At 40.5% G+C, this 27,933-nt stretch overlaps 2 protein-coding genes and 1 pseudogene across 2 annotated transcripts; all 3 read left to right on the forward strand.

The window, feature by feature from the left end:
- The first annotated feature begins 2,221 nt into the window (after positions 1-2,221).
- LOC148737989 (uncharacterized) lies at positions 2,222-6,414 on the forward strand (annotated as a pseudogene).
- A 162-nt stretch (positions 6,415-6,576) lies between these two features.
- Positions 6,577-7,210, forward strand: LOC148737990 (uncharacterized). The gene has a single exon (XM_088750380.1). The coding sequence runs from the start codon at positions 6,595-6,597 to the stop codon at positions 7,156-7,158; it is 564 nt and encodes a 187-aa protein (XP_088606506.1). The 5' UTR covers positions 6,577-6,594; the 3' UTR covers positions 7,159-7,210.
- A 2,072-nt stretch (positions 7,211-9,282) lies between these two features.
- On the forward strand, positions 9,283-27,413 carry LOC111333714 (uncharacterized). Its single transcript, XM_088751393.1, has 5 exons — positions 9,283-9,415; positions 12,078-12,158; positions 15,352-15,435; positions 21,780-26,492; positions 26,697-27,413. Exons 4-5 carry the CDS (start codon positions 21,806-21,808, stop codon positions 26,717-26,719), a joined length of 4,710 nt encoding a protein of 1,569 aa, XP_088607519.1. The 5' UTR covers positions 9,283-9,415; positions 12,078-12,158; positions 15,352-15,435; positions 21,780-21,805; the 3' UTR covers positions 26,720-27,413.
- The last annotated feature ends 520 nt before the right edge of the window (positions 27,414-27,933 follow it).

A 27,933-nucleotide genomic window follows, 5' to 3' on the forward strand; every position in this document is an offset into this window, starting at 1 on the left:
AATTGTCGGTAACGTCTCATGTTTGTCTTGATATGATAATTTGGCCCCGGATGTGAACATTACGAACGATGCCTGGGGGGGGGGGGGGTTTGCCTATTAAAAATCTGCAGCAGCCCGAAACCGAGCTGTCAAATACTCCCGCCATATCAATTTGATTAAGCGAACAAAAATGCAAAACATAAAACTACGCCATTCCCGAGGCCAGCTCAACCTATGGAGTCGACAGCTCTTTTGTTTCAGACGAGCCTATGGAAAAGAGTAACTTCTTACAAAAATACAAAAAAACTATCTCTGCATGATGGCGAGGGCTTGTTACTCTTACGCCTTCTTCACCATAAGAATTCTACATTCGAGACTTGATACGTTCGCTCCGTTTGCCTTTTTTTCTCTCTCTCTTTTGAGAACTTCACTTTCGTCTGTACTGAAGAATTCGGAGAACTGTTTTTTTTTATAAAACGAAAACTTTCACCTTCGGCTGTCAATGATGTCAACGCCACAGTTTGGGCTGAAGAAGTTAAACATCGTAAGCGATACAGCAGAGAAAATCCACCAACCGTCCTTTAACGTTGTCGTGCTAAGCAAATAGCTTGAGGGCAATTAAACGCGTGAATTGGAAAATTTGACAAACATATCAAAGAACATTGTGAATAATGCAAGTTGACTAACGTTTCCAAATAGCGCAGAAGAAATTAGTCGAGACGCCAAGCCGAGGAAAGCTTTGCTTTGGCTTGGTTTTGTAAATTGGTGAGTTTTCAACTTCAGCATAACTTTGAAGTTTAAACTCAAAGCTCGAACAGAATTAAAAGCTCCACAAATATTTGGAAAAATAGTCGTAGTCAAAAGCTAATGCAAATGACATGGACAAAGACGTCCACGGGCAAGGTTGACCTCAAGTTGACATCTCCGTAACATATCGTTGTCTTGTAAAGAAATCAAAAGAGCTGCAGTGTAAACACTGCTATATATTGCTAGGCAAAACCAGTCAAAAAGGCTTTAGTTCCTAGGCTAATGAGAATGATGTGTTCTCTTTATCCTTCTATAATTCTTTTCTTTAGTTGCCATAATCAGGGATTTTAGATCTTTTTACCCACTGATTGAAAGTATCCATGTAAGGTTTAAGAATGAAGAAAAGTGGTAAAGGTAAATGATGAGCATTTTCAACAGTTGACGAGAAAGTTCACAAAGACTATACTCATCTGAAGAAGACAAAAAAAAAAAAAAAAACACGTCTGCGGCTGCTCAAAGAGTGGTTTTTCAGTTTTTAATTCTAACAAGCAATTGCGTTCCAGACTCTCAAATGCGAAACCAGACGAATGAAAAAGCTATCACCCTGGGACAAGTGCGTTTGCTACGAGGCTGTAATAAATTTAGTAGAAAAGTAATTGGAAAGACATCGACGGATAAAGTCAGTCTCAATTCCAATTTCTGAAGTTTGGTTTAGATTCACCGATCAAGGGGATTAATTCAATGGTGGTAAAAACCATTGAGAAAAAAGGAACAAAGAAAAAATGATTTCACAATTTTTCGTTGGCTATGAAAGTTTTACTGTTGCTACACTGACATTGATCTGTTCAAAGCATTCGTGTAAAAGAACTGCTATCCAACACCGGAAAGAAGAAGTATGTTCCAGGAAGCATAAAATGTACTTTTCTTCGGCAAATGAGTACGTAGTTAAAAATGATAAGTACTTCCTACATTCTCAGACTCCAAATTATAGCTTAACCGCACGAAATTTGCCTTCAGATTAGCTAAACTGACCGCAATAGCCCAGTAGAGGAAATCACAAGTGGCGCCATTAAAACGTTACTGCCGTATTTGTGAGAGAACAGTCTTGCATCAAGAATTCACTGATATGGTAAATCCTAGTTGCTTAAGCATATCGTTTAAAGATGTAAAAAAAGAAGAAAGTTTGTTGCGTCACGGATAGAAGTCCAAGTTGACTTGCAAGAGTTCATAGTGGCTTGATAAAGTTATTAAAAAAATTTTCTGGATCATACCTCACCTTTTAAAAAAGGAAATAAAACTGCAGGAGCACCTTTGTAATGATTACTCTTTTACTAGTGAAGAACAAGGTTTTTGGATCATAATTCTTCTTTTGCAAGGCAAGAAAAGGTTCTTAGGAATACTTTTGTCATGACTGCTCGGTATCGAAACTGATTATGTTGTATGTTTCTTAGCAATTTACGCTCTAAAAAAGTACCTGGGCTGTGAAAAAGTGGAGATGGCAGCTTCAGCACCCTCGCCATTGGCAAGCTCTACAGAGAAGACAAATGGAGCTAAACTCAGCAGACTTCTTATTGTGGTGGAACAACGGTTCTAAGGAAGGTTTTTTACCATCATCACGCCCCCACAAGCCTTGCCACTAATCTCATTTCTCATTTTAAAAGTCTTCGCACTCTCTTGCGAAAAAGAATCCTAAAAAATCAGCAATGGGAAAAACTGTTCCCACCGTCAGGGGCTGCTCCAGACTCCAGGCTATTTGACATCACATTATTGTTCCTTCTTCTCACCGAAATATGTGGCTTAGCTCCTCCATCCTCGGGATGGCATTCTAAGCCGCACTCAAGTGATAAGTCCTTCGAAGCAAACCTTGCTCGCATCAAGTTTTTCCGCAATGAGTTGTATAGTCATGTCACATCCACCAGTGTTAATAAGTCAACTTTTAACAACCTTTGGCAGGAGATAAGTTCTGTTCTCTTTGCTCTTGGATTGAATAAGGCAGAGATGGATAGATTGAAAGATGAACACTGGGGAGAGGAAGACTATATTAATGCAGTTGTAGACTGGGCAAACAGTGAAGAGGATACCAAATCATTACTGAGGGTGATCAGTCGAGCCCAAACTGAAGCGCAAGAAACTGTTTCAGGAATACTTCGGAACCAACAGGAAACTGCCATAGTGCTTCAGGAAAACAAGTCAAAACTGGGAGAATTAGCTAAAGGCCAAGATACAAACCACGAAGATGTCAAAGAGGTGCATGAGGCATTGCAGGCAGATTTACAAGAAGTCAAGCAAGAGATCGAGCAGTTAAGGAAGAAACAGGAAATCGACAAATCACTTGACATTCTAAGGAATCTCTTAAGAATCGACTTCAAAGGAGATATCGAATATCACGCACAAAGATTCCAAGAGGGAACGCCTGAGTGGATCTTCAGACAGGTTGAAGAATGGCTGGAAGACAGAAATTGTCCAAACCGAGTAGTGATTATCAGTGGAAATGCTAAAATGGGAAAGTCCGTAATATCTGCTGTCCTTTGCAAACGAATGCAGTAAATGGGGCGCCTGTCAGGAAGCCACTTTTGTCAACATAACAATGATCGCTGCAGAAAACCTCGCCTGATGTTTCAATGTTTAGCTTTTCACTTGGCTCGTAACCTAACAGAATACAAGGAAAACCTGGTGGAACAGTTATCAAGGAATCTTGGTGAGGAGCTCAACAGCATGGGTGTTGAAGAATTGTTTGCTTTACTTTTCAAGGAACCACTTAGTGCTGTCAAAGATCCTGGAAGAAACATTTTGATGATTGTAGATGGCCTGGATGAAAGTGAATGTCGCGGGCGCAACGAACTGCTCGATGTAATCAGCATGCATTTCTGTAAGCTTCTAAAATGGATTCGATTTCTTGTGACAACCCGACGAGAAATAAACATTGCTGAGAACCTGAAGCTTTTTCGGCCCATCCAGATTGAAGAAATACAGGAAGAAAACGTGAAAGATATTAGTTTGTTCTTTGAACTACGTCTGGGAAGCAAATTTGAGTTACAAACTAAGGATGTTCTCTTGAATAGACTGGTTAAAAGGGCGCAAGGTGTTTTCCGTTTTGCCTATTTTCTTATCGCGGTATTTGAGGAGAACATCTCGCTAATTACTATGGAGGAGGTAGAGACTAGATTGCATTAAGATATTTCTTCCGTTTATCATGATCATTTCAAACGGCTAGAAAAGGAACTCTGCTTAGAGTTAAAGATTGAAGTAGAGCAAGTGATGCGTTTCCTTTGTGCCCTAGCAGCTTCCCGAGAGCCCCTACCTGTAGCATTTGTATCCAAAGTTTTGGAACCTGATTTGACGTCCCAAACCGCTTTGCGAAAGGTAAAGAAAGCATTTGCCTGTATCTCAGCTTTTTTCCAATCCATGAAAATCGAATTCACTTTGTCCATAAGTCGGTAAAAGATTGGTTAAAAGGATCCTCCACTGTTTTGGAAAATATCGCATAAAATGCTCTTTAAGTGTCCAAAAGTAGATTTTTCGGACAGTTAAATGTTCTCTCCCCTTAGATTTTTTGTTTTGACCTTTCAAAAGAGGCCTTTATGACCAGTTCGAACGACCCGCGGCCGCCATTTTGATCGGCGCGCAAGGCTCTTTGGGGTGATGACGTAAAATGTTGCTCGATTCCCTTGCCCTCGGTAAAATTAGTAGCAAAATGCCGCATTGCGTTGCTTTTGAGTGTAGTATTCCAGCTAAAATCAGGAAAGGGGTAAGACTCTTCTAAGCAATGCTGTTCAAAGTGCTTCGAACACAGACGCGAGTCTTTGGGCAAGGATTTCCTCCCAACAGCATGAATCCAAGCTCGTCGAATAGCGGCATCATTCGGAAAATTGTGGAATCGAATTTTGGGATCGTTTTTCCTGTTTTTAGCTTGAATACTACACTCAAAAGCAACGCAATGCGGCATTTTGCTACCAATTTTACCGAGGGCAAGGGAATCGAGCAACCATTTTACGTCATCACCCCAGAGAGCCTTGCGCGCCGATCAAATTGGCAACCGCGGGGCGTTGGAACTGGTCATGAAGGCCTCTTTTGAGAGGCCAAAACAAAAAATCTAAGGGGAGAGAACATTTTTCTGTCCGAAAGATCTACTTTTGAACACTTAAAGAGCATTTTAAGCGATTTTTTCGAAACTAGTGGAGGATCCCTTTAACAAATTCCTTGTTGTATGGTCGACATGAATTCAATGTGGACGAGAAAGTAGGGCATGAGATCCTCTCGAACTTTGCGCCGCTGAGCTCAACAAAATTTAAAAAAAAGGAGCTTATCGATTCTCAGTTCAACGACACCGAACAGTACGTATTGCAACATGGTGTCCAGCACATGACTGAACTGGATGGACTGGGTGATCATCCAACAACCTACATGGAAAAATCCTACGTCCTAGATCTAGAACTCATCTTTTGTAGACTTTGCGTAAACAGCGTGGCTCCCTCAGAAGATCTCCACAGTGTTCAGAGGAACATCAACCTTGCCTCACTGGAAGAGAGAAGTAATGATTTACTAAGCTATCTGTCAAAAGCCTTACGAAAACACTCCTATCTGTTGAGGGACCACCCACGAGCTTTCTTTCAAAGCTTGGTCAACGAAGGCCCCCCCAAGCTATCTGTTAGAGCAGCGCGATCCTTGAAAACAAGCTTCCTCATGCCTCGTGCATGATTTACTTTGACAAAGAAAAAGAACAAGGACTAGTACAAGGTCGATTTTGCTGTTCAGATACCGTAGCATGCTTTGATGTTTCACCTGAAATGGATTATATGGTGTGTGAATGCCGAGATGGAACAATTCACCTCTGGTCTCTCAAAGGGAATGAAGAATGGAAGAGACCAGCTTTATTTCCTAAAGAATTCACGTGCGTATCGCGTTCGGGTGGTTTCTCTCACGATCAAGGACCATATCGTTGTATGCAACATGGTTTGAGTTTTTATCGCTCGGTAGTTTTTGACGCCAGTGGAAAATATGTCCTACCAGGATGCCTGCGAAATGTGTACACTTTCAATGGAGAATCCTATGAGCTTTTTCCGAAAAGTGATTGCGTTTTTTCACATTGTGCATTTTCTAGAGACAGAAGAATTTTTTTAACTGACTGCGGTGATGATCCACAGAAAATCTCTTTGCGGATGGAATGATGGTGCCGAACTATGTTGCCTACCTTCGGATGAAAAGGTTGCTTGTTTCGCTCCTTCCCAAGATGGGTCACTCGTCGCAGCTGCAGATTATACTGGCCACGTGTATATTGGTGATTTCGAAACATGGCGAGGATGGAAGTTCAAATTTGTTCAGTGTGGACTAATCCACATTGCCGTCGATGGAGGTTAAATTTTTGCTTTTGGTTCTCTAGGTTTTGTGCTCGACAGCTTTGGATGGTACTTTTGGGTGTGGAATCGCCATAGCGAAAATTATTAACAACTGATTTCTCCCCGAAATGAAGGTCGATTCTCTTCTTTGACAGGTGCCTCATCGCCGTTAATTCAGCAAGGCAAATTTCTGTTATGGCCCATTGATTCAAGCAGTTTTCAAGCAGATTTAACAGATTTTTACGAGGAAAATGCAGGATCTTGTCTGTTGCAGAGTGTACGCCGTGTTTTTCCAGATTTAAGAGCAGGATTTTACACGAGGCTATCAGACAACATAGTACTGGCCAGTAGCCCTTCTCACTCTCATATCACAGGAACTGATTGCTTGTCAAGTCAAGACCATTCGTTTAGAACAAATATACCAGATGTGGTAGTTTATTATCCACCAGAGGATACTACAGATTCATTATTTTCATGAAAATCGTCACGCAATCCCGTTAAATCATATCTGAGAGGCTCAACCACCTTTAAAATGCTCGATGTAGAGATCTTCGACGTTATCAGTGAGGATTTTATTTATTCTTGGAAAACAAAGGTTTTTTCCGAAAAAAGTATTGAATTTGTCTATTGCAATATTCGTGGTGACTTTCTCGTCTGCACTTCTGGGTATGTAGAAGATAACGTGTATGACGCAATGGACTTGAAAATTTGGTGGAGAAAGAACAACTCCCACAGAAATTTGTGGGAAAGAAATGGTAGAAAGTTGGGTGGAGAACATTTTTCGCCTCTAATTTTGAATTCGCCCAAGGAAGAGTTTGTTGTGACTTGGGGTTTTCTCCATGGAGGTTATAGTTTACATATCCTTGATGCCAGATGCGGCGAAACGAAGCACCATCTGCTTGAAAGCCACGATGATATCGTTGACTGCAAATTTATTTGCAACGACGAGTCTTTGCTTTGCTGCACTAGTGACAACCTCATTCGATTGTTTCACATAAGAACTGGTGACCTGCTCTGCTTGTTGGACATCGAGGAGAGACCGTTCAGTCTGGGTTCCTGCGCACGTAGCGATCTTGTAGCCGTCGGTTTGTCGTAGGGTAGATTGAAATTCATCCAAGTGAAGCTGCCAAGAAGAAAAGAGTCAGGAAGTAAAGGTATAAAAGTAACGAATCTACCAGCATTCCTTTTACTCTTTTTTTTTTTTTCATTGAAGTTGATAATGATGGTACAAATCATAATTAATCCAGCTAGTGGATTTTTTTAAGCCCCTGCAGTTCTCATTCACACCGTTTTATCTAATGGTTTTTTTTAGTTGAGTTGAAGCAATGGATTTGTCTTTTTGATAATAATTATTTGGAGACCAGCGAGGGCTTGCATTGCTGGTGTGAGTTCTAATTGTGGAAAAATTAACCCTGGCTAAAGTCACTGTTGCAGTTTCAAATTTAAAGCTTTTTAGAAGAATGTACTGTCGTAATCCAGATATTGGTCGGTAATAAATAAGCGGAGATCATTTTGAGGTTTATCAAGGAATATTTGTATATAAACGGAAACATACTATCCAAACGATAGGATGAAAAATAACAAAATATCCGTAAGACATTTTACAGTAAATACAGAATTGATTTCGTTTTGATTTTGCAAGAGAACAGTGCGGTGAATTGCTGGGAGCCACCCATTTTCATAATTCGTTACGCAGTCACCATAATGGGGCGAGAACTTGTTACATTTTTTCTAACTTCATTAATTGCAATACACAACAGAATGAGTTAAGGCCGGTTTTTTTAATTCATAACTTTCAGCAAACTATCCTAAAACGTCCTGAAGAAAGTTATAGCCATGGAGATGTTTTGCAGAAACCCAGCACCAACTCAGGGTGAACTTAACATGTCTGTTTCTCACTTGCCGGTTCATAGACGAAAACTAAGTGGAGGTAAATGGAAGAATCTCTGAGAAGTTTGGCTGCGTTAAAGAATCGTCACGTAACATTGAAACAGCTCTTAAAACCAACAAAGAGGCAAAACGTAAAGCTATGTAATTTCTGTGGTCAGCTCAACCATGGAGTCGAGAGTTCTTTTGTCTATGAGCTTCTGGAGGAGTGTAACTTCTGATAACAAGCGAAGACGTGGTCAAACCGCCGGATATATCAGAATTTCACTAGCGGCTGTGGATTGTTCCTCCAATGCCTTGTCTCCCCAAGAATACATCATTGGAGACTTGATACGTTTGCTCGGCTCGCAGTTTATATATTTTGCTTTGAGGATTTTAGTTTAGTTTGCAGTAAAGAACCGCGAGGACTTGTTCTTTGTAAATCCCAAACCTTCACTTACGACCGCCATTGATGTGAATTCCACAGTTTGAGTTGAAGAAGTCAAACATCTCAAGCGACGTAGGAGTGAAAATGCATGTATTAGTGGGCTTCATTTTCCTTTAAAGTTGTCGTGCGAAGCAAATGGCTTGAAGGAAATTAAACGCGTGAGTTAGTCAAAATGACTTGTTCTTTTGTTCTTAACTGCTCATGACTTGTTCCTACGAATCTTAACTGTTCATTTACACTTGAAGTCTGATTGTCTTTTGAATTCATTGTAACTAGAAAATGTCTTGCAATGTTGTGCCCTGAACATTCCATCATAGAATGCTGGTGGATGATAAAAGAAAAGGATTCCAGGGATTATAGTGGTCTCCAGTGATTATAATCGAACCGTTTTTGCTTTCTGTGTGGCTTTAAAAGGAGACCTACAGCTTACTTGTATCCTGTTACCTTCCTTGACGTACTATGGTAAGAGTTGTGACTCGTGGCCGGTGTGAACAGAGGTCTTTAAATCGAAATCCCATTCGTTTGAATTCACTTTTACATTGCCTTCGGTTCACGCTTCTCTATACACCAATTTCCCCCAAGGCCCCCCTCCCCTCCCCCCCTTAATTTCCCCACAACCCCCTACCCTCCCCTTCCTCCTCTCCAGGTAAAGATAAAAACATGATACTTAAATAAGACACAGACTTAGAGTAGTTTTGCGGAAAACCACAGAAATTTGACCATTGTTTCTCTCCGATGCGCATGTTTCATGTATCTCTTTACCCCAATCTTTACCCAACCCTCCCCTCCCCAAAGCTAAAGATAACAACATACTGAGAAAAGACACACTTTTGTAGTCTTGCGGTTAACACAGAAGACTGGCCCTTTTGTTGCTCTTTGGTGTGCATTGACGTAAAACTAAGCTGAAGTCAGTCACTAAAATGCAAATAAGGAGCACGGCGTGTCTGGTTTTCATTATTTTAAAGCAATCGTACAACTGAGCACTGACGATCGGAGATAAGATTGAGACAAACTGCAAAATTTCTTTCGGCGAACAAAGGTAATAACAGAATTCCTATGAAAGTAATTTTTTCCAGGCGCAAATACTCCTGCTTTCCGTGCGTGATGTGCAGTTTTATTTGTAACATAATCGATCACTTAACGTTGACGAAACGTCTCTTTATATGAGGCCCACACCATTTACTCGTCAGGTGCTTTGCGAGATTATTTCAGAGAGTTGTGGGAAAAGGGTCACGGTCTGCGTTAAACATTTAGAATTGAAAATGCATACAGTGTAAGCCAGAAATCGGTTAGATGGAAGGAAGCTCTTAGGAAAGCAATCGTAGATCAACCATGCGATCTTTCTAGAAACTATTCTCGGTCATTAACGTTTGCGCCAATTTCCTAACTCAAATTATCGTGCAGAATGCGTTTCATTTAAATGAATAGGTCGCCATGTAGCTAGCACAAAATACCTGTAGGCAGCGCATATTTTTAAGCTTTTTCCTAACGTTGCTGAAATACTGATGTTTTGGTTGCACAAATCGAGTGCAAATATTTCCCACCCCCAGCAAAATAAACTGTATTGATGCACGTGGAGGTTATCAAGCCTTGTATAAGTATTTTTATGAGAGTAATATAATCCAAATTGGACTTTGTGGCTTGTCAAAGTTCCTGCTTGATTTCCATGAATGCCGAATAACTTCAAACCTTGTATTGGCACCTAAGATATAATGACAACTTTATTTCTGAATAAATTTTCTTTGGAGTCACCCTTCGAATGAACTATTTGAATGTCTTACCTTAAGCACTTATCGTAATGCATAATATGCTTTAATCAACATCGAATGTTAGTTCCAAATAAAAAGGTAATCTAGAGGTAGTTTGGAAAACGAAGAATGCTGGAGTTTGGAACCGGAACCGGAATACTCGGAATGTCCGGAATTCCCGGAATGACCGAAAAATAATAAATTTTAAAAAATAAAAGTAAGTTAATAAATAAATAAGAATATTGATGATTAAAATTGATGATAAGTTCACAACTTAATTAAAGAATTTAATACGGAATTTTTCTCTGAGGGTCCAAAAAAAAAAAAAAAAAAAAAAAAACACCTACCGGCACTGTTCATGGAGATGCACGTATTAGAATTTATAAAAGTCTGCGTCAGGCCAGTAGCCCATACAGCCTAAGCGACGAAATATCTCTACTCTCCCTTCCCCCTGGATGGGATGCTAGCCCATCACATGGTTACTCTTCGTTTTAAATTCGCCTGCACTCATTTACACACCTGTAGGATGTCAAGGGCGCCATGACCATTAGGCCGCCACGCTTTTCCAACCGAAACCGTTGCAGAAGATTAAACAAATGCAACATTTCTAATTAGTTTAATAGTTCAATTGTAAAAAGCTCCGAACTATTACAAATTAATACTCTGCCTTAAATAATTATTAACCACGCATTGGGAGCTATCAAAGCAGCTACCATTAAGACCAGCCGTCTACAGTTAAAATTGAGAGATCGTCAGTTACTCGACACCTTTTCGCGTTTATTATATATACCTTGAATAGATACTTTTGAATATAAACCTTGTTTAGAAGAATCCATCAGTACAAGGTTTATATTTAAAGGTATATCTTTAAGGTATACATAATAAACGCGAAAAGGTGTCGAGTAACTGACGATCTCTCAATTTTAACTGTAGACGGCTAGTCTTACTGGTAAAGGCTGATAGTTTCCAAAGAAACTGTTTCGGGCTGCGTCGGTGGGGATAACGAAATAAATTGAATATATCAACAAAGTTGAAATGGTAAATTAGCCACCGTTACGATTATAAAAGCTGACGTCTCGACCGTTAGCCCTCCGTCGGAGCGAGGGGCTCCGACGATTCGCTGTTGGATACTCCGACGATTAACGGTGGCCAATTTACCATTTCAACTTTGTTGATAATTAAATTTATATGGTCTCAATGGTAGCTGCTTTGATAGCTCCCAATGCGTGGTTAATAATTATTTAAGGTAGAGTATTAATTTGTAATAGTTCGGAGCTTTTTACAATTGAGTAATTAAACTAATTAGAAATATTGCATTTGTTTAATCTTCTGCAATGGTTCCGGCTGGAAAAGCGTGGCGGGCAACGGTCATGGCGCCTTAGATTAGACATCCTACAGGTGTGTAAATGGGTGGAGGCGAATTTAAAACGGAGAGTAACCATGTGATGGACTAGCATCCCATCCAGGGGGAAGGGAGAGTAGAAATATTTCGTCGCTTAGGCTGTATGGGCTACTGGCCTGACGCAGACTTTTTTAAATTCTAATACGTGTATCTCCATGAACAGTGCCGGTAAGTGTTTTTTTTGAGGACCCTCAGAGAAAAATACCGTATTAAATTCTTTAATTAAGTTGTGAACTTACCATTAATTTTTTATCATCAATATTTGTATTTAATTATTAGTTTACTTTTATTTTTTAAAATTTATTATTTTTCAGTCATTCCAGGAATTCCGGGTATTCCGAGTATTCCGGTTCCGGTTCCGAAATCCGGCATTCCTTATTTTCCAAACTACCTAATCCAGAGATGCCTCAGGTGTTGGTCTCAGCGTGAAACGGACCTGTCAATCATTTCTGTTCAATTTAGCTGGATCAAATTGTGTTAATAAAAAGTGCTTCACACGCCTCCAACATTTGCTTTTTACAACGGATTTGAACTACTGTACCCATTCGCAGGTTGTGTGAGAACCAGATACCGGCCAGAAGTGATGAGAAATAGTTGAACCAGTTGAGTGCACTGGAAGGAGTATTGCGAAGGTACGACTCATTGTCTTTGTTTATGAGAGATCGACATTTTCTCAAATTGTAGTTTTGCCTTTGATTAGGCAATTTTAGCTGCTCCAAGGGCACTGACTTCAGAACGGGTCCTTTTGGTTAATTCTCGCCTATTGGTTTTTATTTACTTTTTCTCGTCCTTTCCTATTTGTGTTCACGACGAGTTAGAATTGCGAGGTTTTCGACGCCTGGGTAGCAGAGGTGTCGTTCAAACATATGGTAGACATCGCTTCACATTTACATGTGCATACATCACAAGCCGCGTCTCTCGTGCGAGACAACAATAAATTTGTTGTGTTTTGATATAGCTTCTCTCTTATCTGTAGACTTAAAGATCGATCTGCTTAAGAATTTCAAATAATATGCGTAAGTGGTTTTCGCATAGTCACCGATTTTCGCCAAGATGCCGAGGATTTTATCAGAAATTCTGATAAAATTCTGACAAATTATTTGTTACAAAAGACCGTTCCAAACCCAAGATGTAAACAATACTGAGAGGTCAGAGTTATCTCTAAGCTTTCTTTCGAGACAATTTCTGAAGTGACTATCACTTTTTAACTTTTCAGAAATAAATCACAGCAAGCATCAGTAGACCGAGTCTACCATTATATGCAATTTAAAAGTTAACAGTCACACTCGTGCTTGCCGTTCCACGCGGAGAGAAATCTGGCGAAAATATACGCTTTACTTTCTTCGCTCGTTGGGGCAAATTAATGATAGTTCTTTTTGTGCGAATGAACTTGACTGTGAATTTGACCGAGAAGGGAAAATAAAAGCTGGCAGCTCTAGCTTTGAAATTCATCATATACTTCTAACGCGCTAACTCTGTTAAGATGATTTATTCGACCAAACAGGCAGCCCTTATTCAAGTTCCGCGCGCGCAGTTTAGTTGGACAGCAGTATCCTATGGTTGCGTACGCGAAAGCGAGGCTATCAGGTTAAGTTTCCCTGAAGATTACTAGCAGGAGTGTAGAAAATATTACATCGCTGTTAAAGTTTTGGTGAAACATAACGGTTAGACACTGTATAGCCTTTGGCTGTACGAGGCGGAGTTCAAAAGAAGATTGTCGCGGCCTCGCATGGAATTCCTTGCCGCTATCAAACAAAGATCTTCTCCTGAAGTGTCTGGTAAAAATCCGAAGGGAGAACACTTCTTTAAACAAAAATTCCTATCTATGTAGCAAGAATTTTGAGCCTGAGTGCTTTGTAAAGTCCCTACGAGGACAGCGAATGCGACTCAAACCGGACGCTATACCTACGAAGTTTATTTTCTCCGCTGAAAAGCCACGGAGGAAAATACCTTATGATCGACAAGCAACAACAACAACAACAACAACAAAGAAGAGTAGTGGGACTGCGAGATGTCTCAATGTGAGTATGGATACGACTGTCGACATTAATGTCATTGATGAGCAACTGAAGAGCATCGAAAACACAGATCCAATCGTGTTCAAAGATCCACTCGAATCCACAGAATCAGGAAGACCACTGCTTGTAACAGCTGCGGTGGTACTAGTAGTTTTGCTCGCTTCGCTCACTTGTTTACATGCCAAGTGCTGCCACTTTTTAAGAAAATCGTCATCCCATCCGTTCTTGATGTAGCATATAACCCTATTTTAAAGAAAAGGTACACAGACATTACGATTCTGTAACGATTTATCATCAGGGTAAAAATGCCAAGATTTAAATAAATATTATGAACTCACCTTTGAACTAGCACGGGTTTGGAAGCTGTCGATCTAGCGGTTCCATCTTCGGCAGTTCCTTTACGATACGAAAGCCACTCCTTCAGCCTTTCCTTTGTAACGTCACGAGGACACTTACCGCTTAATATTTTCACTTTCTCTTCGGCAGATAGAAATGCTGATTTTGAAAATAATTCAACATTTTCGACGCTCATGCTAAATTCGACTTCACAACTTCTGTAATCTTCGAGAAAGCTTGACCCGATAGCCTCGCTTTTGTGTGCACTAACACAGGAAGCCGCTTTCCAACTACACCGCGTACGCAGAACTAGAATAAGTTTCTAACCCGTGACCAGCCTCTCTATCGGATCACGCTTAGGCGAGATAGCGACAAGACAACAAGGGACCTGGGAAGAAAATTTCGCCATTTTCTAACTTTTTCTTGCTGCTTTGCCACTTGTGCCGAGGCTGCTCGCCGTCTTCTCGGTTTTTAACCACTGAGAGTAAAGTATAATCTTCGAGCCTGCACGAATTAGTCTTCCGCCCTTTTCTGTGTCATTCTTGTCAAAATTTGTCTGTACTTTTCAAAGGTGCCTAAAGATTTTGAAAAAGTAGTCTTAACATTAGCAGCAAAAAGCATAGCAAATGCAACCAGGCTTTCGAAACAAAAAGATGACACTATTGTAATATCGTGGTATTTCGAAATTATCCTGATCAAAGATTAGTTGATATTTTGAAAACAGAGCTATTTCTCTCGCTCACTAATAAGCAGCGAGAACGCATTCTTATCCTTCTATGTTTGAAAGGCGAATAGGAGCAACTTAAGGCAATTGTTTATTCGTGGTCTCATTATCCTTATTCATCCATGGTCGTGACTATTCTACTTTCTATTTGGTGCGTCCTTTGTGCTAAAAGTTAGTATCATGATATGAATTCATGGTTTCATCTTCAATCTTTTTTACCGCTGAAATGTGTCCACATCTCGAACCAATGGGGATCTGTACGTTTCCTTAGTTTTTTTTTTCTTTCTTTTTTTATTGATACCCCTGTCGCGAAAGCAGCGGGGTCTGGACCTGCTCGGGCCACTTTGGTGTTTTCTTAGATGAAGTACTTAAGTTTTACAGTGCCACTCTTCACTTAAGCCACTCTTAACTTAAGAATAAATAAATGGTTCCAAACCTGACGTAATGTTGGGGAGTAGGGAGAGGGGAGGGAGGTTAACTGCCATGGATAAACATCCCAACCCTAGAGAGTGGCAGCACTCCTTGCCCCGGTTGTTGGAAGATTGGATAACGCTATCCATTGGATAAATCACTATGCAGTGTATAAAGTGGTACGTTCTGTTAACATTATCTGCTGGGTATCGATTTTTCCGTTGGTTATTATTATCCGCCTTGTCACTTAATGCCTTGCACACCTGATTCTGGTCGCATGACACAGGTGCAGACTTTTCCTAACGTTTTTTTTTTCACTTTTTTTACCCCTAATAGGGTTTAGATAATTGCCGATCTACAGCACCATTTGAGAGAAACTGAATCAAACTCTGACCATTTTCAAATTGCTTTAGCTCACAGGTAATTCCTTTAGCTCTGTAAATGTAAGCAGCTCTTTTCAATCATACTAAAGAATAAGACATCTTTGTGTCCACTAATCAAGTATCTGTGAAATATTTTGTTTGTTTTCATGCGAATGTACCAGAATGTAAAGATCCATCACCCTACTCAAATTAAGTTAGGTAACCACTTCCAGTTGAGGTAGTGGTTTTTAGGGGTATCGAATGGTCCCATTCAATTTAAAAGTACTCGCAAAATTTGATCTTTGCTCGAATTGCTCGCAAAAAATTACACGGGTGCTCGCTTGCTCGTGCTCGCAAAATTTTCGCAACTGCTCGCATGCTCGCATTCTCGTTAACATGTGCTCGATTGCTCGAGATTTCGTTAATCCTGCCTTTTATTTTTTTATGCCCATATAAACGATAAATCAGTTACAATATGGTTAAGACAAAAAGGTTGAAACATCCTTTCCTCTGACTTAAGCCTTTTTCCGAAAGTTCAGCTTGTAACCATTTTGGAGGCGCTGTACGTATTATCGAGAAAACTCCCGAAGATCCAAGACAACAGACAATTTCGTTTATTGGTTTAGTTTTGATTTCACAACTACTTAAGTTGTGTGGATAACTGCAATAATCAATCGTGTTCATAGCAGCAGGGTTAGTTTTTAGAGCTCCTTTAATTTATTCTACTTGATGTTTGGCATCAACAACCTCGCATGATGAGCCAGCACAGGGATTTCCTATTAATACTTTAATTCTGAAACGAAAATACATTAACCAAGATTTAAGACGATTTCAGGAAACATTCCGATCATATTTGAGGCGTTACACAAATTGCTTAAGAGTCAGAAAACGTGAAATTACAACAACAAGAAAGAAACTAAAGAAAGAAACTTCAATTGAAATAAAAGAAAACACAAATTGAAAATGATGTCTTAGTGTCTGAAGGGTAGATCCTCGTGCGGTAAATAAAAGTCAAGACGAAATCAATGGCTAACACTGTCCGTGTACGTGCAAACGTTGACTGTGTGTCGAGCTCAAGATAATGAACAAAAGTTTTCTTAGACTAAAGTGAAATGTGATCTAAAACACGTGTCCTTGATCGGAAGTGCCTTCGTATTTGTGGCAATAATGAGTTAATAATCAGTGTTTAAATCAATTAACAAGTCAAGGTCCAAGGTTATTTATAACAATGTTGTAAGCTGGTTTTGCTTTTTCCCTCAGTAGATTTGCCTTCATTGCTTGAAGCTAGTCTTAGAATCGTTGTTTCTTAGACCGGTTTCCTGGGTATTTTACCCAGTGACTTAAACCCTCTTTCGCTTGAACAAGAAAACGTGACTGTAACACGATCTTTTTACCAGGAAATTCTGATATGGTTAGGAGGAAGCTCGAAATGACGGGAGGTGATAATTACTTGCGAACCTTTGTTGATCTAAATTCTTATCTATTGGAGCAAATTATGTGGGTTTGTGGAAATGATAGACTTTCCAGTGAGCTGACTTTCAATGGATAGAGCGCTGGACTGTTGTGCGGGAGGTCGAGGGTTCGAGCCCCGGCCGGACCAACACTCAGGGTCTTAAAATAATTGAGAAGAATTTGCTACCTTTCTATAACATCAAGAAATGGTTAGATATTCTAGTCTTCTCGGATAGGGACGAAAAAATGGAGGTCCCGTCTCCTGCTGGGTTGGGGTAGGAGACGTTAATTTCCCACACACGAGATTACTGTGTGATGGATGTCCTCCCATGGGGTGGGGTGGGTGGGACTAGGGCGCACTTAATTTGGAGCCTAGCTCTGTTGTGCGACCCTCACCGCACTCTGGTGAAAGTGATTAAATAAATAAATAAATAAATAAATAAATAACAATGGGAAATGAAATGGACAGAGTCATAATATTTTTGAAACAGTGTACCCGGATCGGATTTTGTGGCAGTTTTTTCAACCGTGGCCACTAGTAGAATAACTATTATTATTATTATCATACATCGTAGTCACCACCTGTCTTCTCATTGGCTAAACGCCCACGGTAAATTCTGGGAAACAGCGCAACCTACAGATTATTCCCTAATCTGTACCTACAGATTAGTGAATAATTTGCAGGCTGCGTGCGCAATGCATGATTTTGCACAGTTATACATTTTTAAGTGTTCGAAAATAAACTGTGTTCGCTGCAATAATGCGTTTGGCGCTATTTTCTTTAAAACAATGTATAATAAAACAATTATTGGATTCGGTTTTAGTGATATCCGGAATAATCAAGGTCTCGGTTAGTGTTATCAGCCTCAATCTTCGGCCTCGGCTGATAACCACTTACCTCGACCTTGATTATTCCGGATATCACATAAACCTCATCCAATAATTGTTTTTATTAAAACTAGATCATTGGATAATGCAATTCAAGACTTTTTATTGGCTTAGCCATTATGGTATATCAGCCAATATAACATAATCTACAAATATGGCAAGCGTACGTGTCAGCTTAAAATTAAAAGGGAGCTAAAGTTTTAGTAAAATTTAATAAAATTTAATGATTTAATTTAACGTTTTTTAATAAAACAATTATTCCACTCGCGCTTGTTGGATATGAGATGATAGACAGCCAACTCGGCGCTACGCGCCTCGTTGGCTGTCTATCATCTCATATCCAACGCGCGCTCGTGGAATAATTATTAAATAATCTGATGCCAAACGGTGGAATATGAAACCCGATTAAACAAAAGAGTACTAATAGCAACCCTCGGTCGTTTGGGCTTCACCAGCTCTGGGAATTTCTTAAATGAAATGTTGCTTTAACTATTTTGATCAAAAACTAAAGGCCTCGCCAAACGAGACATGTCTAGAAACTGTCTCCATGTCGCGCGGAAACGCGAAATGTAAGGATTCTTCTCGAAAGGCAATTGCGAGGGTAGAAAGTAATCTAGAGAAATACTACTATAACCAGTACTATTTGACCTTCAGAGTACTACTAGAGTTTAGCAGGTCTGTACGGCTGTAATTGGTTAGATTCTAGAAGCCTCCAAATAATAGCTAATAAATGAAGCTTCATTGCGTGGAATCTTTTGCAGTCAATCAGCGGGAAACCAGTTTGCCAATCATCGAAACCGAAGGCCTAAATGCTTGTTAGACCGAAATTCACGTTACTTACATTTCCTAAGAACTATGTACCCAGAAATAACATACCTTCCATTTTAGCGTCAGGTTAGAAAGAGATGAAAAACTTTAGATCGCGGGCTTTGGATCTAGTACATCTCCTTGAGAGCTCTTGAGGTTCTTGAGCGTCCACCCCCACTGACTCACGTGAAGCTACTTGACGTAATTTGGCATTAAGCAGAGCACAATTGGTTTAAGATGCTAGGACTGGTTCAGCCGCCCTAGCTTTTCACTTAATGTTCTGTTTTGGAGGTGTCAGCCAAATTACTTGGCGCAAAACAACGTATCCTACTAATAAACGAGAGATTTCAGCTTGCAGAAAATTTATGAAGTACTCGAAGTGCTCGCTGCTCGCCATCTGTATTTTTCCAGAGTGCTCGCTGGTCGCCATTTGTATTTTTTAAAGTGCTCCCTGCTCGCTGCAAAAATTTGACAACTGCTCGTGCTCGCAGGAAAAAATTTGACAACTGCTCGTGCTCGCAAAAATAAACATATTGCTTGCATGCTCGCAAGTGCTCGCAAAGACCATTCGATACTCCTGTTGTTGCATAGCTGTTATTTAGTACCTTTAGACACTGATCTTAAAAGAAAATCACAATTTGCAGTTCATAACCGCCTCCCGGTTAGCTCAATTCCCCACTCCAGAAGCTATTGGGAATCTGGGCACGAACTTGACTCGTAGGGTCTTCTGGGATCGTTTGGGTGGACGCGCGAAACTTCAAAATGGTGGTAGCAAGGAAAGTTTTCACAAAACATTAAAGAAAAAAATGGTAAAGCATGCTAATTGTTGTGTACCTGGATGTACGAATAATTACAGAACCAAGGATGGGCTTTCGCATTACCGAATTCCAAAGGACAAAAAATTACGAAAACAGTACAAAATTCTAATTCGTAATGTAACATTAAAAATCGACGCCGATAATACACGTATTTGTGGGGATCACTTTGAGGGTGGACATAAGCGCAGCAGGCTTCATTTACCTTCGATTTTTCTATGGTCTAAGTATGTGGAAACTCGACGTATTTTAAAGCGTGTTTCTTCCGAAAAAATTGTAAAGAAAGTCCATTCCGAAGACCCTTTGCCAGAAAGTGATCTCTGTCAGACGGAGGATGTGCTGCTCACAAGTGTTCAAAGTATGCAAACGGAACAAGTACGTAACAAAGATGAATCTCTGCAAACTGAATGTTATGAAGCGGTAAAAGTAAAATTTTGCCACCGAAACGGGACTACTTAGATTTTACATTAATTACTTCAAAGATAAGGTCTCAGACATTGCTTTTTACACTGGATTTCCCAATCATAAAACACTAATGCTTTGCTTTGGTATGGTGAAGGATGCAGTGAAAAACACGAGCTATGGAAATTATGATCGAAAATGTTTTGATTGCCCCCCCCCCCCAGTTTTGCAACCAGGTCGACCAAGAATTCTTACATGTGGCAAATCAGTAAGATCCTCATGGAAACCATCCTTAGGGAAAATATCAGTAACATGTGGAGGGTCTATTTCATCTATTAAACCCAGTAAGACTTTCTTTCGCGCAAGATGCACACCTCCATCCGGATCTCGTAAGGTTTTTAAATGAAGACCTCCCTTGACATAGTCGTTATATCTAAAATAAACCGTAAAGTAAACGATGTCAAAATAACAAACCCTGACAAATGATCAATAACAAAAACATCGTCTGAGCAAACCTCTTGACAAGATCGGCTTTCCTGCCGCTTGTTTTCGCTCCTCTACACAACAGCCATCGTCTAAGCTGTGGTACAGTACACTCTTCAACGTTTTCTCGAGGAAGCTTCGCTCCGGGTATGTCTTCTTCGATAACAATAACTTTTTTGGAAAAACTGGCTTTCTCTGCTGCCATTTTGAAGTTTCTCGCGTCCACCCAAACGATTCCACAAATACCCTACGAGTCAAGTTCGTGCCCAGATTCCTCATAGTTTCTGGAGTGGGGAATCAATTGGAGCGCCGAATTGTGTCGTGCGGGAGGTAGAGGGTTCGTGCCCCGGCCGGACCAATATTCATGGTCGTAAAATAACTGAGGAGAATTTGCTACCTTTCTATAATATCAAGAAATGGATAGATATTCTAGTTTTCTAGGATAAGGACGAATAAACCGTGAGCCCCGTCTCCTGTAGGGTTAGGGGTTGGAGACGTGGGGTGGGATGGGTGGGTTTGTTTCAAAAAGCCCCATTTAAACCAGCTATTTGCTGAACTGGGCTACCCTGTCTAAATATTCGTAAATAGACAAATAAATAAACGTGACTATGAAATCATTCTCCAAACGGCGATGAAACATAAAGCTTAAAGATAAAAACACAGGCAGCCCAAGCTCACTACTAGAAAAGCGGACGTGACTCTTACCGTGTTGCGCAACGTTTTATATTTATAGAGGTTTGTATGGGATGTTATCGGTTTGCCTTAAAAGAGAGAAAAAATGTCTTGTTTTGAAATAAAATGGGCTTACCTTATTGCCTTGTTGTTTTCTTTGTCGATTCCTAGCGTCTCAGGCCATTTTGAAGCGTTTTCGGCGAGTTAGCGCTATGTTGGTGTTCAACTGCTAGAAGAAAGACAAGGCCGGAAACCTATTTTAGAAGTGTCCGTCGCCCGAAGCGAAAAATTCCGCCAAAAAATCACCACCAGTCTCGATTCCTCCAGAAAATCAAAGCAGAGATGTTGCAGTTCCATTTCCATTCACTCGATTCCCAACTCCTCCCACAGATCTTTCACTAGCGATGCTTTTATCTTCAGATCGATCGGCTTTCCAATTTCGAATTTGGCTGGTTGATACATTTGTGGGCCCATTAGCCGATTGCACAGTATGTTGGGTAGCAAAAATAAGCCCGTCGAGGGTAGCGAGCGACCTGCGGTCGACAAACAAACCAGTTAGCTCCCCTGGTCCCCTCAAGAGGTTTTGTCAAGACGGCATTGTTTTGATCGACCAATCAACATCGAATGGAAAGGTAATAAGGCAATAAGGTAAGCCCATTTTATTTCAAAACAAGACATATTTTCTCTCTTTTAAGGCAAACCGATAACATCCCATACAAACCTTTATAAATATAAAACGTTGCGCAACACGGTAAGAGTCACGTCCGCTTTTGTAGTAGTGAGCTTGGGCTGCCTGTGATAAAAACGGCAGTTCTCTGTATTTTAAGGGATATATATCGATTTTAAGACTTGTCAGTTTCATCCGGGTTTCCTATCAATTTAGGATTGGAAATAGCATCTGCACCAGGAATGGCGACCTCTTCACCCTCACCACTGGCAAGCTCTGTGGAGAAGACAAACGGAGCCAAGCTCAGCAGACTTCTTATTGATGGCGGGACAACGGTTCTGAGGAACGTTTTTGATCGTTATCACGCGCCGACAAGCCTTGCTTCTAATCTCAATTCTCACTTTAAAACTCTTTGTACTCTTTTGCGAAGAAATATCCTAAAAAGGCCGCAATGGGAAAAACTCTTCCCACCGTCAGGGGCTGCTCCAGACTCCAGATTATTTGACATTACTTTGTTATTCCTTCTTCTAACTGAGATTTGTGGTCTAGCCCCTCCATCCTCGGGGTGGCATTCTAAGCCACCCTCAAGTGATAATTCCTTTGAAGCAAACCTTGTTCGCATCAAGTTTTACCGCAATGAGTTGTATGGTCATGTCAAATCTACCAGTGTTGATGAGTCAACTTTTAACAACCTTTGGCAGGAGATAAGTTCTGTTCTCGTTGCTCTTGGACTGAATAATGCGGAGATAGATAGATTGAAAGATGAACAATGTGGAGAGCAAGAGTATATTGATGCACTTCTACACTGGGCCGACAGTGAAGAGGATGTCAAATCACAGCTAGGAGACATCAGACGTAACCAGATCGAAACCCAAGGGATCTTGTCAAAGGTAGTTCAGACCCAACACGATTGCGGCAAAGTGCTTGAGGAAAACAAGTCAAAACTACATGAACTGGAAGAAAGCCAAGCTAAAACTTGTGAAGTTGTCCAAGAAAGACACGAAACATTAAAAACAGATTTTCAAGAATTCAAGCGGCAGCTGGAGCAGTTAGAAAAAAAGCAACAGAGAGAAAGATCGGATGAAATTCTTAAGAATCTAATGAAAGCAGAGTTTAAAGGAGAAATCGAACATCATGCAGAAAAATTCCAAGAAGGTACACGCGAGTGGATCTTTAGGCAAGTCGAAGAATGGCTAGACGAAAGAAATTGCCCAAACCGAGTAATGGTTCTCAGTGGAAATGCTGGAATGGGAAAGTCCGTGATATCTGCCGTCCTTTGCAAACGAATGCAGGAAATGGGGCGCCTGTCAGGGAGCCACTTTTGTCAACATAACAATGTGCGCTACAGAAAACCTCAACTGATGCTTCAATCTTTAGCTTTTCATTTGACTCATACTCTACCAGAATACAAAGAAGCCCTCGTGAACCAGCTATCAAGAAATCTGGGGCTGGAGCTCAACACCATGGGCGTTGAGGAATTATTTTCACTGCTTTTCAGAGAGCCTCTAAGTAATGTCAGTGATCCCGAAAGCAGCATCCTGATTGTAATAGATGGTCTGGATGAAAGTGAATATCAGGGACGCAATGAACTGCTCAATATGGTCGCCAAACAGTTTTGTAAGCTGCCAAGATGGATTCGTTTTTTTGTTACAACTCGACCTGAGATAAACATTTCAGACAGCCTGAAACATCTAGAGCCCATCCAGATTGACGAAAACCAGGAAGAAAACTCAAGAGACATTAAGCATTTCTTTCAAATGAGTCTAGGGTTTCAAATCGAGGAGGAGCGTAAAGTGGCTTTTTTAAAGAAACTGGTTGATAAATCAGAAGGCGTCTTTCTCTATGCTTATTTCCTTGTGAATTTTATGAATGAGAACGCTTCTGTTTTAACTCTGGATCAGCTGGAAAGTATTTTACCGTTAGGCATTGCATCTGTTTATCTCTCCAATTTTAAGCGGTTAGAGAATGACCTTTGTAAAGAGCTAAAGATAGAAGAGGAGGAAGTCTTGCGATTTGTGTCTGCATTAAGTGCTTCCAGAGAACCCCTACCGATTGAATTTGCTTCAAGAATCTTAGTCCCCGGAGACATTTCTTTGGTTGTTCGGCGACGAGTTGTCAAGGCAATTGCATGCGTATCCAGCCTTCTCCCAGTTCGGGATGGTCGCCTTCACTTCTTTCACAAGTCGATAAAGGACTGGTTGACCAGTACACCAGGCTATGGTGAACATGATTTCACTGTGGATGAGAGGGTAGGTCACGCGATCCTCTTCCGACTTTGTTCAACTGAGCTGGAGTGTCTCAAGCAAAAAGGGCTTTTTAATCTTAAATTTAGCAAAATGGAGGAGTACGCATTGCAACATTGTATCCAGCACACGATTGACTCGAAGGAATTGAGTGAGATGTCAGCGTCGTGCAAATTGGAAGAGTTTATCAATAGTTACGTTATTGATCTTGGGATCATTTATGCCAAATTTTGTGTCAATACGGTGACTCCGACCACTGATCTTTTAGCTGTTAGGAAACACTTTCAAAGAACTGTGCTCGACGAAAGGAGCTGTTTCCTTCTAGATGCTCTGTGGAAAGTGCTCAAGAAACACCTGTACATTCTGAAAGACCACCCTCATCTTTTGTTTCAATGTATTGTTAATGGAGGATGTCCAAAAGAGCTGACCTCAAGAGCAGAACAGATTCTTGAAAGTGAGAAAACAATTCCATACATGAAATTGTTGTTCGAAGAAGATGAAGAAGAAAGAAGTGATGCAGATCAAACCAGATTTCAGTGTTCCGACAAAGTGGTATGTTTTGACGTGTCACCTGAAAAGGACTACATGGTTTGCGAGTGTCGAGACGGAGAAATTTACTTGTGGAGTCTAGAAACGGGTAATCTACTGTGGATTCGCCGCGCTCTGAGATTAAAAGATTTTTATTTTGGTAGGCCTTTTGATTGTGGTTATCGTCAGGTCGGAAGATGTTTATCTTTCTTCAACTCTGTTGTTTTTCATCCAAATGGCTCATGGATATTACCTGGCACCCTGGCAAATGTATACGATCTTAGAGGAGACAAGATTGATCTTTTCCCCAACACCAAATGTACATTCTCGCATTGTGTTTTCTCTGAAGACAAGACAATTATGGTCACAGATTGCCCAGAGGAGCCAAAGCAAATTGCAGTATGGAGTATGCAGAATGGTGACGAAGTAAACCGTATTGAGTGGACAGAACCCATTGCATCTTTCACTATTTCTCCTGATGGAAGGCTAATTGCCATCTCTAGTTATGACGGACCTTGTAGCACTGGCTCTATTTATATTATTGATGCTGAGAATCGCCGTCGCTTGGATTTGATCAAGCCATTCAATGATTTCGATGTGTGTGGATTGATGCATTTTACGTCTGATAGTACCACCCTTGCCTGTGGTCTCATTTCTTTGAACTCGGCGATCCTCGAAATTTCTTGGGAGTTTATGTTCACTAGAAGACCACGGTTTTACCTTTTGACTTTAACTGGTTTAGTTGATCAGTCTACTTCATCAGAAAGTAATGAAATTGCATGTAAATCGGGAACATTCGTGTTGTGGCCTACAGAATCCCATTTAACGAGGGAAGATGACTATCTGGAGCAGAAACTGACTTCTTGCTGGGTACGAGGTTTGCCTAAGGTTTTTCCGTTCCTTCTGACAGGAACGTACATTAGGCTTACTGATAACATAGTTTTGATTGGAAGCCCAAGTTATAACTATCTGGCGACAGTTAACACTAATGTACTAGATAATGCGGCAATTCCTTGTTCGTACGACGGTGAGCTTAGTGAGTTTGATTTGTCAAATCGTGATGGGAGGGTCATGAAAGTCGAAATGTCAGTTGCAGGTGATGCCATTTATTCCATCATTTTACCTTATTGGAAACCCCACCTTACTCAAGTAACTGTGTTCAGAATGACAAGTTTGAAAATCCTAGCCAAAAAGATATTCCCGCGAATGGTTTCTCTCATTCCTATGAAAGACGGCATCATAATAAGTCTCGAAGAAAGGAAGCCAGAGCTGTGGAACTTTGAGTTGTCTGAGTTCATTCGTTTTCTTCCAACACTAACAGGCAATGAAGAGCTTGTTCCCATCTCACAAGAAGTAGTGGCATGTCGAAGAAAACAAAATATTGTAGCGTTAAACTACTCATGTCGATCTTCCATTGATATTTTAGAACTAGACGATCGCTCAGCATCTTCCATACCATTTCCCTTTTCTCTTTTTGAAAGTAGGACGGACATTTTTTATTCGGAAAACAAGGATTACCATTGTGAGGTTGGTTTAGAACCGATGGTTTTGAGATTTCTGAATGTGTCCAATGGAGAACTTGCTTCTTCTTTCACGATTTTGGGTCCCGGAGATGCATATATAGATGCAGTCTCGTTTAACAGCCAGGGCCAGATTTTAGTCTGTACCTTCGAGACCATTCCTGCTGAACACACATTTTGGGAAGACGAGTTGATCACTGCCACTTTTTGGAACTACGACACTATCGTGTGGAGGAAAAGCACGGTGTGTCGTGACCAATTACCACGGCCACAATTCGTATTTTCACCAAGAGACGACGTTGTTGCTTCGTGGAACTTTCTTGAGGGGGGTTTTGGCCTACACATTCTTGACGCAGATTTTGGAGAAATAACAAAAACTTTTTTGAAAGACCGCTGTGACATTGCTGACTCCAAGTTTGTTAACGAGGAATCTCTACTGGTATGCTTCGTCCATGATACCTTTCTTCGATTGTTTAATGTTAGAACAGGGAACCTTGTGAGTGTGCTGGATCTCGGAGAACGGCCTGTCTGCATAGGAGCATGCGTGGAGAGTTCACTCGTAGCCATTGGTTTGGAGAACAGAATGAAATTCCTTCATTTTAGGTTACCAAAGAGGGAAGTAGCAACAAAGAAGAAAAGTGAGAAATGTTGAACTAAAACTGTTTTGGCGTAATTTGTGTTTGCTTTAATCTATCAGAGACACCCCTGACATGCACCACGTTGTACCGACTAGATAATATGTTGGATGGTTTGAAAGGTTGACCGCAATAATGGGGAAACGACAAGTAGTTGTGTTATCAATTTTTTGGAGGAAATTTATCACAGTTTCTTTGTTGCTTCAGGTACATCTGACGAAAACAACTGAATCCGCTACCTTTTGGCAACGTAAGAATAACTTGATGATCCAGTGATTATTAAATACGCTTGTAGTTATCTCGTAAGAAGAGGAGAAGCACCTATGGATTTTACAATGAAACCTTGGAACCAGTATCATAACGAAAAGCACGAAAAACTTCAGTTCTGTTATCGTCACAGAAAGCGTTTTATCTTCTGCCGTCGCGGCTACAAAACTCGTTTGAAGAGAAAAACCTGGTACACTAAATCTACTATGTATCCCTAAGGTTGGAAAACCGATTATTGTAAACTTTGAATTTAAAAAAAATCGTGGAAAGGACAGCGGAACTAAACAGATTAATGAGACATTTTTTAAGCCGAAGATAACTGAGGATTTAAACAAAAGTCTCAGATGAAATCGTGCATGAAGGGCTACATTTTGCATCCCCATTCCAAGTGAAGAACCTCGAGGAAAAAGACAATCAAGTTTACAACCGTAAAATTCCTTTGTTTCCGCGCAGAAGCTTAGGGCCAGGACGCACTTCAGTCAACAAAGTGGTAAAAAAATTGCTTGCGCAACAATATTCGAAAATTTTAAACCGTGAAAGGAAGTGCCAAAATCTGAGAACATTTTTTAGGGTCGCAGTACCATTATACAAAACACTGATCAGATTTCAAATCTCCTGCGTATGTTTTGACAAATGTGTAATAAATATGAATCCCAATCAGGCCTTTTTATCACTTTTGCCGTTTTGATACTAAAAATTATCAACATTTAACAGCTGCAGCAAATGTTTGCCTTTTCATCCTGTATTGGGGATGGGTAAATGAATACAGGGAAATCCTAAAAATCGCTTTTGTATAAATAAAACGACGACATTTTTGCAGAATCCGCAGTGTTGGGCGGCACACGTGCACTATTCCTCCCCACCCAAATCTTGGTTTAATTAATTCACTATGAAGACCCGTCAATTTCATAGGATTACCAAGGATAAACAAGAACACTATTGAAACAGTACTAAATCTCCTGGGCCCGATATAAGAGAAACGCACTCACTGTTCATGAACTGTTTACCACGATAGAAATTCCTTGTTTTGAAACTGCACCGTTTGGTCCATCCGTGCTAAGAGAGAGCGTATGATTACAAATTTACCTCCAATCAGAGACTAGCTTAAGTCGACTAGCACTGACAGCTCCAGAAACGGCTTCTATTTTCCTCGAGATTTTCCAAATCGGCTAGCCAT

This window comes from Stylophora pistillata, chromosome 2 (assembly GCF_964205215.1).
Source record: "Stylophora pistillata chromosome 2, jaStyPist1.2, whole genome shotgun sequence".
Taxonomy (NCBI): Eukaryota; Metazoa; Cnidaria; class Anthozoa; order Scleractinia; family Pocilloporidae; genus Stylophora; species Stylophora pistillata.

Bases quoted from the DNA above. Each gene is read 5' to 3' on its own strand.
- LOC111333714 (XM_088751393.1), top strand. From the start codon at position 21,806: ATGGCGACCTCTTCACCCTCACCACTGGCAAGCTCTGTGGAGAAGACA. The intron at 26,493-26,696 runs GTGAGAAATGTT...TTGTTGCTTCAG, and splicing joins AGTAGCAACAAAGAAGAAAA to GTACATCTGACGAAAACAAC.
- LOC148737990 (XM_088750380.1), top strand. From the start codon at position 6,595: ATGCTCGATGTAGAGATCTTCGACGTTATCAGTGAGGATTTTATTTAT.